The sequence below is a fragment of the Mustela putorius genome, unplaced genomic scaffold (assembly GCF_011764305.1).
Source record: "Mustela putorius furo isolate JIRA1106 unplaced genomic scaffold, ASM1176430v1.1 tig00003983_pilon_pilon_pilon, whole genome shotgun sequence".
NCBI lineage: Eukaryota > Metazoa > Chordata > Mammalia > Carnivora > Mustelidae > Mustela > Mustela putorius.
This window is the reverse complement of record NW_025422123.1, coordinates 1754813-1772393: the sequence shown is the minus strand read 5'-3', so window position 1 is coordinate 1772393 and position 17581 is coordinate 1754813. Positions and strand designations below refer to the sequence as shown.

The following is a 17581-nucleotide window of genomic DNA, read 5'->3' as shown; positions in this document are numbered from 1 at the left end:
ATCTCTCTACAGTTTGATGATACTTCACTGTTCGCATCCCCTTCAAAATTTTAGGGAGAGACATCAAAAATGGTTATGGTTCTGTTGGTTCATGGATGCCAAATCCTCTAGATATCTGATTTTTTAAAAATATGTTTATATAATAGTAATAAACCCAAAGTTCAGAATGTTTTTAAGTCTTAAGACAGTCATTTTATTTTTATAGCAAGTACAAAATTTAATTTAAAGGGGGAATAAGAAACTGACAGTGTTGTTGAATGTCTGTCACATTTTTGATAGCACTCCATGGATTTTGAGGATTAGACAATACTGTGGAAATACAGTGATAATAACGTTGTGAGATTTTATTATGAAATAATCAAATATTCTAGGCCCAATGCCACTACTTCTTAGTGATATTCTCGAATTGGGAAATGAGTCTTGAGGGTTATTTCAGTGAAGGTGGCAGCGATTCATCAGTTACCAAAATTTTTTAAAATTTTTTTTAAAGATTTTATTTACTTATTTGACAGACAAGTAGGCAGAGAGGCAGGCAGAGAGAGAGAGGAAGAAGCAGACTCCCCGCTGAGAGAGAGCCCGATGCGGGGCTTGATCCCAGGACCTTGGGATCATGACCTGAGCCGAAGGCAGAGGCTTTAACCCACTGAGCCACCCAGGCACCCCCAGGTACCAACATTTTTATTTAGAAAAAGAATTGATTAATTATTAAAACCATAAAATGATCTCCCCCATGACATCTGTGACATCATGTTATTCTTTATGATCAATTACTCATCCATTTATCTCATTTTTCTGTCTTTCCTGCCATTACCAGGTACATGTGAGACAGGGAAATAAGGTATGGTTGTAAGGGCAGTTCATTTTTCTTTTTGTCAAAGGCTTCCCCCTCCCACAGCCATGATAATATTCCCTGATGATTGGTTATTTCTATGAATTGAGAAAGAACAGATCCAGCTTCATCAAATCTCCATTAAGGTTATTCTAAGATCTGTTGAATTAAAGTTGTATCCTTGGCCCATGCAGTAGAGATATGGATTGTTTTTAGAAGCCTAAAAATAAGGAAGGAATGGAAGGACAAAAAGAATTACTATGTTGCAATGCAATTAATGAAGCATTTGGGAAATGGGGAGAGAATTGGGTCAGGCCTTGGGAGACCTTAGGAGGGTCAAGGCAGTATGTCAGCTTTTGCCTCAAGACCTTATCCTGAGCACTCTACCCTACTAAACCTGCCTCACCTCCTGCTTCCTCAGCTCCAAGATGTTCCTCATAGTACTTTGTACTTCTCTGAGGGGTTGGTTTCTTTAAAATAAATGTAAGAGATGAAAATACTTTGGAGGAAGTTGACAGTGGTTCGTTTGCCAAGATTATCAAACTTAAGTAGTGTTTTTAAAATTGTGCTTTCCTAAATACAGTTCTCTTCTTAGAATAGTTCTCAGGTTGCAAGAATGGAGACCAATGAAGAAATAGGAGAAGTTCATAATACAATACATAAGATTAAAAATTCATAGGTTAAAAGCATAAGAGTTTATCTTAGTACTGTAGGAGATGTTAAGTGTAGATCTTCTCTGTTTAAGGAAATTATACATGAAAATAGGGTAATAAATGCACCATGAGAAATGTTTAGAAAAGAATCACATACCTCAAAACACTCAGCTTCAGTCATTGAGACTCGGTCTTAATTTTTCTCTGTCAATTCTCCTCTAAAATGCGTTATTTTCTCTTTCTACTGACATCATCTTAGCTCAGACCACCATCCTCTCTCATTTAGACCATTGCAATAGTCTCTCGGTCCGCCAGCTTCCCCTTAGTCCCTGCAATTAATCACCCACCAGCAGCCAGGGTGATCCATTTAAAACACCAATTAGATTATATTCTCTTTTGCTGAATACTCTTCTTTCTCATTGCATTCTGAGCAATGCCGTGCTCACCTCTAATGGCTTACACAGTGTTCCTATGCGTTTTAATGGCTCCTGAATCCACTCTTGACACTTGCTCACCATACTGTGTTTCCCTCTTTTCCTCTTAGAACGGGGGAAATAATTGTAGCTTCCTCACGAGTTACTGAGAAGGTGAATAGTGTAAATTGCATCCAACAGTGCCTAGTCCAGAGGGTGCACTCCATGAATTACTACTGTTAGACATCAGCAACATCGGCTGCCCTTCCAGTTCTAGAACTAGCTGTGCCCTTTCCTCCTTGGCACCTTTGGTTTCGATGTCCGCCTGCCCGAACAGCTCTTTCCCAGCTCCTTGCCTGGCTGCTTCAGTCTCAGCCCCAGTGCTTCATCTGCAAAGAACACTCCCCCTCGCTATCTAAGTAGCTTCCACCGAACTCTCACGTCATCCAGCCACCTGTTTATTTTCTTCACGGTGTTTCCCCAAATCATATTACAGATTAATTCCTTCAAGTGTTTTCAGTCTGTCTCCAACAACAGACTGGAATCTAAGAATGGAATTATATCTGTCTTATTTGTCACTGTATCCCCAGCTCATGAAACAGTAGAAACTCAGTGTTCCTGATGGACAGGGATGTGATGACAAGGGTCTCAGCTCACAGTTAAGCTCAGTTATTGAATGAATGATTCACTGCTGACTCTGTTGGTTCTGTGTGGCTGCTGTAACAGATTACCACAGACTTGGTGTCTTAAGACAACAGAAATTTTCCTCTCACCCTTCTGAGGACCAGAAGTCCAAAGTCTGTTTTGTGGGGTACAGCTGCTCCCCAGCAAACTCTCAGCCTAGGGCGGGTGATGGTCCAGTGACACCAAAGAAGACACCTGGAGGCAGCGATCAGGATGCAGGTTCCCTTGTGCAGAGGGAGCATTTGGTGCTAGGATCTACACGCAGCCAGTTTGTAGATCTGAGCCACTTCACCCTGCAACTCTCAGTACCCCTTCCCCTCCTTGCCTGGCCAGCATTTCCAAAAAATAAAGGCCTGCCACATGCACAGTCTTCATTGCAAAGGAGACACTTATCTCAGGTTGGCCAGCCCCTGAGCCCCTGACCTTGAACCCTGAACAACACACTGTGCCGTGCATCCTATCTGAAGGGAACACAGAAGGAGGACAAGATCTCTGTATTTTCAAAACCGTGATTAACAGGGATATTCAGGGTATGTTTGAACAACCCTGCTATCCAGCATGTACCATATGCCAGGCCAGAATTCAGCAGAGCCATGATCCATGCAGAGTCTCTGGGAGAGAATCTGTACCCAGCCTCTTCTAGCTGCTATGGCTGCCAGCATTCCTTGGCTTGTGGTTCTCTCTCTCCATTCTCTAAGTGGAGATCTTCAAGTCTCCCTCTGCTCCATCTTCTCATACCCTTCTGTGTGTGTCTACCTTCTCCCTCTACCTCTCTCTAATAAGATACATGTGACTACATTTAAGGCCCACCTCAGCCTGGGTATATTAGCCTGTGCTCAGGCTACCCTAACAAAATACCACACGCTGGGTGGCTTAAACAACGGAAATTTACTTCCCACACCTGGAGGCTGGAAGTCCCAGATCAGAGTCCATCAGGGTTCAGTTTCTGGTGAGCTCTCCTCCTCGCTTGCAGAGGTCTACCTTCTCACTATGTCTTCCTTGGCCTTTTCTCCATGTGTGTACATGGAGGTGAGGGATATGGGAGAGAGAGCTCTCTGGTGTCTCATGAGGACACTGACCCACATTTATGACCTCATTAACCTTAATCACTTCCATGGAGACCCCGTCTTTAAATATAAGACACATTAGTGGTCACAGCTTCAAAGGGGGGTGGGCAGGATAGCCACAGTTCAGTCTATAGCACACAGGATAACCTGTCATCTCAAAATGTTTAACTTAATCAAACACCCTTAACATTCAAAGATTGCAGGTATTCAGATGTGGATGTATTTTGATGGGGGAGGGGGTCCCTTTTCAGCCTACCACACGGAGGAAGCAAAATACATTGCTGAACTTGAATATATTCAAAGATGATTTGTGGTGCTGGGGAGTAGTTGCTCTAAATTAATAGAGCAAAGCAGAATAGGAACTTAGAAGGATTCTTAATAAGTTCAAACAATCAGGCAGCGGTTTGTTATTTGCTCCAACAAAAAAGCCTTCCGCCCCAGATGGACTGATGGTTGTGCCCTTCTTTTAAGTTGCCAATTCTCTACATGCATTTGTAGTTCAATTTGATTCATGCTGAACTTTTTAGAAAGAACTGTTAAGGAAAGTTTTCAGACCTTTCCATGCTTTAGCATTGAGTTTCAGTGACGTAAAGCTAACAACAGTTGACATTTATTGAACATTTACTATGTGCCAAGCACTGTATCAAAAGTCTCATATACGTATATGTTTACACACACACACTGTCTCTAGGAGGGATGGGGCAGGGTGCAGTGGGGTAACCCTATCTTCATTCCTGAATATGTGAGCCATTAGTAGTTCTGCCTGGATTGGGTTGTTGATGTTTCCCGTTAACTATAATCACAGGGCATGGTCATACTAAGGAATGCCTGGGGATCTCCTGTATCCCAGACCTATTATTCCTTACCTTTTTCATGAATTAGGAGCCCGGTTCCCTTTGGTAACCAAGATCGATCACCCCAGCCAGCACAGTGACAAGAACTCCCTTTTTTGTTAACTGAGAAGCACGAGCTGAAAGCAGCTGAGTAGCAATCTTCACTTCCAGTCCAGTGGAATCATGGTTGTGTCTCCTGGTAGAAACATTCCTCCCTTTGTTTTTGTTTTTTGAGATTTTATTTATTTTAAAAAGAGAGAGAGAGTACCCATACTTGAGAGTGAGTGGGGAGGCGAGGAGGGAGAGGGAGAGAATCTCAAGCAGACTGCCCTAAGAGCAGAGCCTGCTTCAGGGCTTGATCCCATAACCCTGAGATAACAACCTGAGCCGAAATCCAGAGAAACTTAACAAACTAACCCATCCAGGGGCCCCTGAAACATTTCCTCCCTTTAGAACTAAGACTTTCAGATCAGCAGAGCAATACATTAGTGGAAAGCAAAAATTTTACTGGGGGATCACTGGGGGAAATAGGGCGTGGTGCCACTCCCATGTCTGCCTCTTGATTCCATTGTAATGAAACAGAGATTCTTTTGTGGTAAGCTGAGCTGTAACACCTACCACTTCTGTAAACTAAATCTCGTTCACTGGCTTTCACATTCAGTTTCCTGCAAAATCACTGCAGCCCAGTGTGACCTGTGTGTTGTGTGGAGGGAAGATAGATTGATGATGCAAGAGTCGTAACATGGGAGTGAAGGCCACTCTCTGCGTCCCTCACACGCAAATGCAATCCCCTCTTGATGAGTGATAAGAAGAAGGAAGCACGGAAAAGTGACATAAATGAGCCATCTGATGGCCTTTGTTGTAAGTGAGCCTATAATTAAACACTCCCACAGACCAGGCCCCCTTTCTTCCATGTCTGGCCGGGCTGTTCTGGTCTTCTTTGGCCAGACTGCAGAGAATAGAAATCTGCATGAATGAGGTGTTCTATCAGTTCATCAACCCAAGTGAAAATGTCTGTTTGTCATCTACAAGATAATGTCAGAAATCCATTTTTAGCTCCCTGTTGCTGTACTCTTATGTGAAATTACTCACAAGGGAAGATATATGCCCATAAAAAACCTTCATTGGCCTTAGAGGTGATTGGCTGCACGAATTATAGGGCCAGATGAATTGGTTTTGCAAATCAAACAGAAGTCCTCATAAACTGAACTGGGTTTGCAGTGGGACGAGCACTGCCCTGTCCTGTGACGGTGTCAGGGTCTTCCTGCTCGCTCCTTCTCTCCTTAAGAATACGCTGCTTGGAGGATAAAGTTGTTCTTCAGGTATTTAAACCTTTGCAATTCACTGGTTTGCTGGTATAGATAGAAACACCATTTGTCATTTTGACTGAGGCACTCACTGATTTATTTTTTGTCTAAATGAGATAAACACAGATTGGGGATTACTTGCTATCGCCTTCGGAGAAAGAACTGGGAGGGAGGGGCTGAGGTCAGTGCTGGTGGTCTCTGATGACAACCGAGTTGTGGGTTTGTGGGTAGATCGTGTGCCACGCTGTCATTTGATACTTCTCATGCTATGACTTATGACTTAGAAGAAAGAAATATTGCAGTATTTAACCAGAAAAATTTAGCCCTTTTCTTTAAAAAAAAAAAAGGGGGTGGGGAATGAGGGGCTGCCTGGGTGGCTCAGTTGGTTGAGCAACTGCCTTCAGCAGTCCTGGGATCAAGTCCCACACTGGGCTCCCAGCTCCATGGGGAGTCTGCTTCTCCCTCAGACCTTCTCCCCTCTCATTCTCTCTCTCTCTCTCTCAAATAAATAAATAAATAAATAAAGTCTTTAAAAAAAAAAAAGGAATGAAAAGAGGGGATGAGAAATACAAGGAGGTAAGAGTAGGAGACAGAACAGCAATAAGGCAGTTCTAAAGAATTTGAAAAAGCCCTGGCCTTTCCAGGCAGTGTGTTTCCAGTTCAGTAAACTCAGGAGCCAAACTTTTTTATTTGTAATACTCTTACTAATAATAAAAAAGATCTTGTTAGTTTAATGCAGAGCCAGAATTAGGAGGTCAAACAGCAACTTGTTTATGTTGGCATTTCTGTGGAGCCAAGTCTGTCTAGTTGCCTTGCCCGAATAAGAATTGGCTCAGACCCAGCAGCAATAGATCAGGCCCAGGGGAGAGCCTTTCCTCACAGGATCCCAGGCAGACTGTGGCTGACAGCCTGCCCAGCAAGGACCAGCCTCTCCTGGTTCTGCTCCTCACCACGGCACTCCCAAGCTCAAGGTGTGGTCCACAACCGGCTGAGATATACACAGCTGCCGAGAGATGAGCTCTCCTCGGTGAGGGGTCCTCTCCCTTCCACCCCAGGGCACCTGGCAGATTAGTCATGGCCCAAAGGGTCCACTCTTCAACTCACATCTCAGATGGGAACCCATAGTTATAAAAGCCAATTTTATCAACCCATAATACTTGGATTTAAAAACTCTGCTATGGCATTATATTTACATAGTATTATATTTAATTGTGATTCTCTCATAACTAGCATTTGCATTAGTACCTGATGAGTCTTTTGGTTACTGTGGTACCAAGGATCTCCAGCTGCATAACCTGGTTTTCTGTTGGAAACAGAATGGACTTAATTATTTGTTCTCAGTCTCTAGAAATCACGGTTAGATGTGCCAATTGATTTACCATTGTGTGTGCATTTTATATCACAGAGGATGGAAGTATAAGTAAAGAACACTATTTTACATTGTAGATCATTCAGGATAGTTTTCACAAACCTAATGAGAAGTCTAATTTTTCCCAGGCACAACTTGCTGCTGAACTTGCCAGACCAATCTCCCTGCATGGAAATTCTTCCCGACAGCTTTTGAACCTCACATATACCATTCTGTGCCATCTGACCTTGGGAATGACCAGTCACTGCCCTTTCTTGTTCTACTTACCCATGGTTATATTGACCTTTGAAGCAACCGCTAAGTTTGCAAATTCCCAACCTCTATCCTCCTAGGTATTTTCTGCTAAAGAGTTAAAAATGTGGAAAGATTTAATTACCTCTGTGTCTCTTTCAAAAAAGAAACAAATAAGAACAAAAAGGAAATCATTATTGTAGCCACGTATCTTTTGTTTTCCTTTGTGTATGTGAAAAGTCATGCATGAGAAGGACACTTAGAAATGTCCTTGAATTTCAGTGCAGTGCAGAAACCACTTTCAACGATTACCATTGTCAAGTTTCCAAATGGAATGCCTCTTGCAGCAGCAGCCTTGCATCCAATAGAGCCCCTTTTCTGGGGCAAGACATGTCTTTTTGTTTTTTTTTATTTTTTTTTTTAAGATTTTATTTATTTATTTGACAGACAGAGACCACAAGTAAGCAGAGAGGCAGGCAGAGAGAGAGGAGGAAGCAGGCTCCCTGCTGAGCAGAGAGCCCGATGTGGGGCTCGATCCCAGGACGCTGGGATCATGACCCGAGCCAAAGGCAGAGGCTTTAACCCACTGAGCTATCCAGGCGCCCCAAGACATGTCTTTTTATGTTTTAGCAATAATGCCTTCAAGATGAGGCCTGGTCTGAGATACTGCTATTTCTTTCCTCCACACTTTACAGATGGCCTTGGGAACACGCGACGGTTTGAAAATATTGTCCTTTGCTCACCTACCACAAATGAGAAGGCTTTAGGGATAGTGTTCTCTCCCCCACTTATCTTCTCTCAAGTTCAGAAAGCGGGTCCTATCAGGTCAGCAGTCATGGCTCACAGGTGTGTGGGCATGCATGTGCGTGTGCGTGTGCGTGTGTGTGTGTGTGTGTATGGAGGTTAAAAGTGAGAGATGGAGAGAGAAAGAATACACGCTAGGTGGTTAATTTAGGGAATTATTCCTTTTCTGGGTATCTAGTTATGCAGTCCCCCTTCCTCCTGGCTATCAAGGAACTCTCTTGACCTGTGTCTCTTTTCTTTCTAATTTGACCTTCTTTTCTACCTCCTTCCAATCGCATTTTCTCTGAGGTTCTTTGGCTCTCCAAGTTAGACAAAACTGGATCTAAATTTAAATCTCTCCTTTTTTGTCAGATAACTCCAGGAGCTCTACCCAAATCTCATTCCCCTGTACCCCGGTTTCCTAGGAAACCTCACCATCTACTCGTTTCCAGATCTTTCGTCTACATATCACAAGCGACATAGTTCCTTTTTTCCATTGACTCTGTTTCTTTTCTGGAGATAGAACTACCCTATATCTCCCTTTAAGAGCTAAAAGAGTCTTTTAACTTTGTATTATCTATTTTGACTTTGTATTATCTATGAAATAAAAATTCATTCTGGTCATTAATAGGCCCCAGTGCAGTCGCTGAGCAAAAATGACCAGAGCCCAACATCAGTAGTCTTAGAAAAGCCATATTATATAGAAGCCTGCACCAAGAGTGCACCCCCCAGGGAAGAAGAAAGAAGCAGGCCCATCATACAGAAGTGGCTCAGACATAAATTGAGTAAAAGCAGAGCTTTAACCCAAAGTCACTTCATCCTTGAACCCTTCCACCTTTCTGAGCATTGACCACATTCTTCTCTGCTCACCCCTGCCCTCCTCTTGGTCACGCTAGAAAAGGAAAGATGCCCTTGAAAATTGCCCTCTTCCTCTATTATTCTATATTTGTAAGTAAAATCTGAAATGGCTTTCAAACCATGTAGTTTCTTACTGGTATAGGCTTAAGACTCACTCATGTCATTAGCTTATTAAAACTGCTTTAATGTTTAATACCAAAGCCAAAAGGAAAATTTGTGTCTGTCCTTAACTGATATGCTGAATGTCCCATTAGCTAAATAATAATCATATTGAGATGCCAGCTGGCTAGAGCTAGGGTTTTTTTGTTTGTTTGTTTGTTTTAAGAATTTATTTATTTGACAGAGAGAGACACAGCAAGAGAGGAAGCACAAGCAGGGGGCGTGGGAGAGGGAGAGGCAGGCTCTCTGCTGAGCCGGGAGCCCGATGTGAGGCTTGATCCCAGGACTCTGGCATCATGACCTGAGCCGAGGGCAGACACTTAACAACTGAGCCACCCAGGCCCCCTTAGAGCGAGGTTTAATCCCTCACTGGAGGCTGAGGAACATTATAAAGTCTTATCATCAGTCTTCCAAGCTACCCCTTTCTGGATGATGGCTCATGTCCCAGGCACATTGCTTTAAGCAACACACAGTCATTCTCATTATGTGCCATGAGAGTTTTCTGACCCTTGTTAGCAAAGAGACCCATCAGGATGGAAAAGACAGCAGCAAAGTGAACATTGTGGGCAGCGTGGTCATGTTAGTGCCGGCCCACCCCTTCTCAGCTTCACAAAGCTTCGGGTTGGGTAAACGCAGGTGTGAGTGTGTCTACAACATGGAACATAGAGCATCTTCTGATGGGCTACCACTGACTGGGACCACCGTGCACACATCCACCAACAGCCTGTGCTCGTCAGTGGGGATAGCCAGCTTCCACCTGAACCCTGTCCTGTGTGTAACTTCAGGCCTCCTCTAGTGCCCAGGGCACTCCTTGTTCTTTGGTTAGGCAACTAGGCATGAGTATTTCTTTGTACCAAATGACATAGGCAGCCTAGAATATACAGAATTTTTTTTTTTTTTTTTAAAGAATGCGCTATCAGGCTAAGTGCAGCATACAAACCTGGGAATCATCCTATCAGGGATCCTGATTCAGTTTTCTTTTTTTTTGTCAATCCAAAAAGAGAAAAGAAAATCAGATCTTTCCTCCATGATTTCTAATATTCAGTATTTATCCAGATGACTCATAATGCATATCTTTCTGTTCCCTTTTGGACATGCATGCTAAATAAGATTTTGTCTACCATCTATGAATAAAAACTCTTGGGTGACTTCCAGGATGCCTCTGTCATATAAAATCCCATGCTATCTGTATTTTGAACAATGTTAGAGTGACTTCTGCATGAAATAAATGGAAATGCATGGGAAGTAAAATATGTGCTGTCATTCTAAAGCTGAGTCCCAGGAGAACCCTAGGTAATGGAAGTATCATTCAACTTGTTGGCTCCATGTCCAGAAGAGATGATTCAGGTATATGTTCATACAATGACAAGAGTATTAGCTTTACAAAGATGGATTTGTAAATATTTGTCGTCTTGATCAAGGAAGACAATTAGAACTGAAAGGAGGAATTGAGAGGAATTCACGTCCTGGTTGCAGGATACTGCTCATGAGATCCTTTCCGGTCCCTCCTCCCGCATTGCCAAGTCCCGTCCATCCCGAGTTTATGAAACGTCCTGTGCCAATCCACTGATCAGCAGCCCCCATCTTTGACCCAGACTCTTGCATCGTCCCTCCCCATTTGTTGTCTGGTCATTCTCCTCTGACTGACCCTAGGTTTGAAGATGACTTTTGAAGTTAATGATTAAGGGTCAATATTCTGACTTCCCTTTCAATGAATTTTTGTTTGCCATTGTATGTATGAGAAAGGGCACTGGATTATCCAGTTTAAAGTTAAAAAATTGAAGTATACCACTGATACAGGCTAACTTTTTACTGTTTGTTTCTTTAATCTGAAACTTCTACGTGGTTAAATTTGTTCATTTACTCAAAATACAAAGAACAAAGGACACTTAGCAGATGTCGACACTATGCCAGGCTCTACACTTGACACTGGTGGAGAAAGACAGAGTCCCATAGTTAAGGGAGAAAGGCAATGTAATCAATGATTACATAAAAGTGTTTCATATGTGACCACTCATTATAAGATAAGGCTGTAGACATTAACGACAAAACAGTACTCATGACAACAAAGGTGATAGGATTGAATGCTTGTTACAAGGTAGGCATCGGTTAAAGTTTTTATCTGCTTTATCAAGTTTAATCTTTACAGCCACTCTTTATATAGCTACCTGTATATAGATAACAATTATTAGCCTTACTTCACTGATAAGTCAACTTGGACCTGAGGAGGTTAACGTACTTGTCCAAAATGACAGCTAGAAAGTAGGGGAGCTGAGATTTGAATCCAAAGTGTGGGTAGAAGGCAGTGTGGAATTTCCTCCCCGCCTTCGGCTGCCGACGTAGAGGCCAGCTCACACCTACGAGCAGCATGGCTCTTCACTTGAGACTAGGGACATGTCTGTGGAGTTTGGAAATGAAAGTCATTAACAAAATATTTGAAATTATTTTAGTGTTGGGAACAAACCCTTTTCATTCACCAGAGTTTCAGGTAAAGACTGCCGCTCTTGAATGTAGAATTTCAGGAAGCAGGTGTGGGGTAAATTGGTTTTCTGAGATCACCTGCAATCGATCTGATGGTCTTCTTTTCCTCCCATCTCACCTTGCCAACAAATTCACGGATCAAAGAATAAAGTGCACTTCTTTTCATTGGGAAAAACTGAATTGGTTGTTTCAAGTTATTCAAGTGAAGTTGTTACAAGCTGAATCTAGTCTATAAATCCACCTGAGGAAGGATTATCACATCGTTTGACTACGAGGAGTAAAGGAATTGAAAGACAGAGTGAGGAATGATCTAGAAAGAAAATCAGAAAGTTGTCTTTAGTCCTAGCTACCTTGCTGCTGCTAAAGAGAGAGAGACGGAGGGGGGTCAAAAGAAGGAGAGAGAAAAAAAGAGGAGGAAAGGGTGGGGAAGGGGGTGAAGGGGAGGAGGAGCAGTAGCCGGGAAAAGGAGAAGAAGAAGGAAAAGAAAAAAAACACCACTGTAATGGACTCTTCACCTCAGGGATGTCTTTTCTGCTGTAGCTCTCTTTGAACTATTATAGCCTTGCGACGTACTTTATAGACTCTGCATCCTCTTCCTGTTGTTCTTCCAGCTTCCAGTTAATTTTTGTCTTTTCAGCAGTTTTCAGTTCTGTTAGAATAAGAGCATGAAAAATGAATAGGAAAATCCAATCAAACTGGTCTTCTGTTTGCCATGGATGCAGCATGTAGTCAAGACTGGAACAACAGCTCTTGACTAAAATGGGATTTGGCATTCACAAATGGATTGTGTTTTGTCTGCCTGTACCTCTGTCTCTCCATCCAGATGTTTAAGCCCTTGGCCATAGGTTCTCATTTCTCATTCCCCAGTATATAGTTCCATGTTTGCTATAGAAGGGCATAAAAGAAACTGTTTGCTGAATGAGTGAACAAATGAATGAATGAACGAATGAGTGAAATGGAAATGACAACACTTGTGTTGTAACCTTACTCCCCTCCACCTCAGTAGATACTCAAGGAACAGCTTCCAGGGTAACTGCTCAAGAAGGCCCAGAAGCGGGGCACCTGGGTGGCTCAGTTGATTGAGTGATTGCCTTCGGTCACATCTTGTTCCCAGAGTCCTGGGATCAGGGCCCACATCTGGCTCCTTGCTTGTCAGGGAGACTGCTTCTCCCTGTCCCTCTACCTGTTACTCTGCCTTCTCATGCTCTCTCTCTCTCTCTATCAAATAAATAAATAAAAGTTCTTTAAAAAAAAAAAAAAGGTCCAGATGTTGTAGTTTTTTGAAAACATACATAAATTCTCAAGCCCTTGTATAAACCAATATTTTCTCCCCTCCCCCCCCACAAATCTCAATAAATTGTCAAGCAAATACTTTAGGAAGCAGAATGCTACATATGCAGCTCTGATTGTTTCCAGATTAGTGGAGCTTGGATGGCATGCTTCCTACTTTTTCTCGACCTAAGGATAATCTCTTCTTGCAAAGATAGTTACAAAAGTCGGTAGCAGTTCCTATGAAGAACACAAATAGTGTCTAAACTGGATGAAGGCACAACAAGAGTACCCAGTGCAGCTGTGTCAGGGAGGGATTCGGTGTTTATGGCTTCATTACAACCTTAAATGGAACATCTCTATTTCTTCCGGGTTTAATGAAGCCACAAACAACCAAGGTTTTGTAAAGGGATATCGAGATTGTTTTGTTTGGTTTTGTTTGCTTTCAACTCAATGTGTTTTAATTTGTGCTTAACTAGCTCTCCCACATCAGGGACTCAGACTGGCACTTTAGGGACAATTAGATAAGTGTTCTTCTGTGTTCGCTGCAGAGCCGAGGAAAAAGATAAGGAGAATCAATAGGAGTGAGGCAGTTTAGGAAGAGAACATTACATGTCCCATCAGGAGCCTTGGCCAGCCTGTCAAGGCACCTGCTCGGCTGGGCAAATGCTCTTCCTGGGTCCCTCGGGGCCTCGTTCCCATGGGGGCAGCTCTGCTCTGAATGGCTGAGTGACTTTGCTGTCGTGTTCTTCAGTTTTCAGGGCTTTATCTCCTGTCTTTCTTCACCATCCTCATCGGGCTGGTGCTCTACTCCTCCACCTCCACATACATAGCCCAGGACCCCCGAGTGTACACGCAGTTCCGCAATCCTTCGGGCCCCGTCGTGGACTTACCGGCCACAGCTCAGGTGGAGCCCTCGGTCACCTATACCAGCCTGGGCCAGGAGACCGAAGAGGAGCCCCACGTGCGTGTGGCCTAGGACGAGGCCCTCCCACCCACTGAAGTCACCTCCGTGGCCACGTTGTTCGCCCTTCATCTCCGTATTGTACATAGAGAAAGGTATTTATTAGGTGTGTGTACGCAGGTGGACTGAAAGGTAGCAAATCTGAAAGCCTGTGAGAGGCACAAGCTAACCATCCATGGAGACACGGGCTCCAACCCACCTGACTTAGCAAGACGCCTAGCTAGTGTGTATCCTGATCGCGACCCTCCTGCATTAATTACTGTGAAAACTTTTGAATTAAAAGCAAGTATTGTTATTATTTGTATTATTATTGTTACTGTTATTACACTAACTTTCAGGAGGTTGTTTTGTACTCCTGACGAGAACTATCGCCAGACCCACGTGTAGTTAACAGAAGTCCCCCTTTTCTATGGCAAGTCACTTTTTAAGAATCATACTTTATTTTTTTGCACAGTCTATATGAGCGCTGCGTGCCACAGGAGCTCCACCCCTGAGAAGTTTCCTTAGCCTAGGGACCTGGTGGCTGATGGTTTCCTCTGTTACCTGTTGGATTGCCTGCTCGATAAGAATTTTGTGCTGGGACCCTTGTGGGGAGGGGCAACTGACCATATAATTCTCTATTCTAGGAATAGATATAAAACACTTGAGCCTTTTTATATTTCCATCTCTGATTACTCCGGGCCATTGCCTTTTTGTTGTACCACATAATTCTGCTAATGAAGTCCCTGTAATAACAGGATAAGGAATGTTCCATTTCTGAGGCTCATAGGAAACCCCAGAAATAATAATATCATGTGCATTTAGGGTTATATATGTATATACATATATATGTATATATATATATATAAAATCTTTCTGCCCCTTTCTATACCCTCTCTTCCAAAAATGTATTTGATTTTACCTTTAATTCCTAGATTTCTTTAGTGACACTATGGAAATTATTCAAGTCATTGGAAGAAGCCATGGCCCCTGCTCTCTTAAATTGTGTGACACCCTTTTTAAGCTCCACCAGCATGGACATCACCCTCATTGTGGGGTTTCATCGGTTGCGTGGCCTCCCAACAAAGTCAAGGTGCTGATGTGGAGCAGTCTGTGACGATGGCTGGATTGATCTGACCACTGGTAGTGATAAAGATGGTGTGGATGAAAAGCATGGCCTCCTGGTCGTATTTGGCATCCCTTCAACCGCAGAATATATCAACGCCTTATGCTTAGGGATACAGAGAACATCACAGGATCCTGATAAGGCTTTGAGGCTTTGAGGGATATGTTACTAGTGTAATTGTGTTGCCCTTAAAATAACTATTTTTTTCAACACACACACACACATACACACACATACACACAGAATCAAGAAGCACCACAGACCTCTACGATTTGGAATAAATTTCATGTGTCAGTATGTGAAATAGTCTTTAAGTTTGGCTGGTTTCAATACCATGTAAAAAAATCCACGATGGAGTACAGGGATTGTAAAGGAAAAATAAATGCTTATGAAACTGTGGGCAGTTCAGATCAATACATCTTAAACAAACAAAGCAAAACACCAGAGGGGCCCGCGTGAAGTAGGACAGATTGCAGCCCCATCAGGATTCCCATAGAGCCTGCCCAAGGCCTAAATCCTGGGCAGGCAAACAGGTCCCCTGATGGCTGGTCAGCAGCAGGGGGCCCCTCTGCCTGCCTTCTACCCAGGGGGTGCAGTCCTGCCCCTGGAGATAGGGAAGAAAAATTATCTCCTCAGATATGCAGAGTTGATGGTCATCTCTGTTCAGCCCCCTCAGAAATATGCTTTATTTTTGGAGGAAAAAAAATATAATGTCATAACAACTTGCCAGTGTCTGCTCTCTGCTACCTTTTAAGCCAATTAAATACCTTTCTCTGAATATTTTGTCCATTCAGATCTGAAGACCTTTAAAGACTGTGGTTTTATTTTTGTGTTTACATTCCTTCGGTTGGCATAATTTGCTTGATTTATTGCATTTTTAGTATTTATTTTAAAGCCAAATGTTTTAGTCTTTTTTATTCATTCTTATGACACTAATTTGTAGACACTTAGTAAAGTCTTATGAGAAACAAGTGGATGAAGCTATTCCAAGTCAATTCAGTGGACTGGGAAGTTTTTTAAAATTAAAATTTCGAAAAGGTTTGCAATCAACAGATGGCTAGAACTGGCCATTTGGATTATTTTCTAGGATATTTTAATTGACTCCATTGTATGGAAACCAAGTGTGAATGTTAAGGTGAACTGGCTGTATGCCCTTTACCATCCAGTGTCCTTGTGCACAAGACTTTCACGTCACTGGAGTCCTTCACTGTGTTGGTTCGTCTCCAGTTAAAAAAGCTGATAACATATTGTACCGTCTGAGATCAGGAGTCCTGAATGGACCCTTCGGACAGAAAAGAAAATAACAAAGAATGATCTCTTCTCTGTGCAAAAGCACTGGTCCTTTGGGAGCGGGTGGGAACTGGGAATAGGGCAACATTAACTCTAGCTGTTTTCATTTCTGAAATCTCACAGCCTCAGTAGACACCAGCAGAAAGTTCAGCTTTTCGCCGCACCCCCCCCCTCCGACCCCTACCACCACCCTCTCCTCCACAAGTGAGACTTTAGCAACTTGTATAGAACTGGATTGGATAAGCAAACCACAGCGCCCCTCACCCCGCTAGGGATCAGTGCTGGTTCTCACTTCCTCCCTGAAAACCTGCGCCACTGGGGACAGCCCTTGCCTTGGTCACGCCTTCCCACGGCTCCAGACTCTGTAATACACAACCAGGTAGACCAAGCAATGGAAAAATTTGCACCACTGTGTCCCATGAAAATGTTTCAATGTTTAGTTTAGATATTGCTAACTTGTGCTATTAACCTTTTGACGAGCGTGTAGTATTGTTTGTTTTGGGTTTGTTTTTGAGTTATAACCACTTAGTAGTCCCCAGCTAGCTACCAGGACCGATTTTTACCCCATGGGTAGGATTCTATTGTCAAGCCACATAACAAGCACACTAATCTAGGCACCGAAAGTGGAAAATCTGAACCAAAAAGGAGATTTACACCGATAAGTTGAACAAACTTTCCATTTTTGATATTTGCATGCTCCCCTATGGACTGGCTGTGGCAATGTAATGCCTGTATAATGTTTTCAAATAAAAATAAATGCTTTATGAAAGCACTGAGTTCTTGGTTTTCTTGAGTGTTTGCACTATGACGACCGTGGAAGGAGCTCCCAAGGGATGCTGGAAATAGCCATGAAAGTAGATAGCAGGATCCATGTCAAAATAAAAACCAGAAAGAAAATATTTCCAAATTAGGACGGGCACAGTTGGCCTCAGAGCTGTAGTTTTGAAAAGCCAAACTGAGCACCTTTGTAATTTGCAAAATTCATTCTTTTATCTGAACGCTTAAGAAGGCTCTCCAAGCCTGTGTTTAAAACATATGTAGAATGACACGAATGTTCCCCCAAGAAACAAGGGTCTTATAAAGGAGAAAGTTCTGTGTATCCTGCCCTTGGCGCAATGCCAGGCTTAAAAGAGGAGTGCTCTTCCAGAACACAGCGTTTATTGAGAAGGGCTGTTTTGTGTCTCTGCTCTGGACCCACACGGTATCTTGTCATTGTCCTTACCCCTCTGACCGCAGCCACTAGCAACCCCTTCAGTACTTCGAGACGATGTATATAAATTCACGTG

At 42.9% G+C, this 17581-nt stretch overlaps 1 protein-coding gene across 1 annotated transcript in view; it reads left to right on the top strand.

The window, feature by feature from the left end:
* SLC35F1 (solute carrier family 35 member F1) overlaps nucleotides 1-17064 on the top strand; it is a 387854-nt gene extending 370790 nt beyond the window's left edge. The window contains exon 8 of the mRNA XM_045071150.1: nucleotides 13691-17064. Coding sequence (XP_044927085.1) covers nucleotides 13691-13915 — 225 coding nt within the window. The 3' untranslated portion in view covers nucleotides 13916-17064. The remainder of the gene's footprint in view (nucleotides 1-13690) is intronic.
* Nucleotides 17065-17581: the final 517 nt, after the last annotated feature.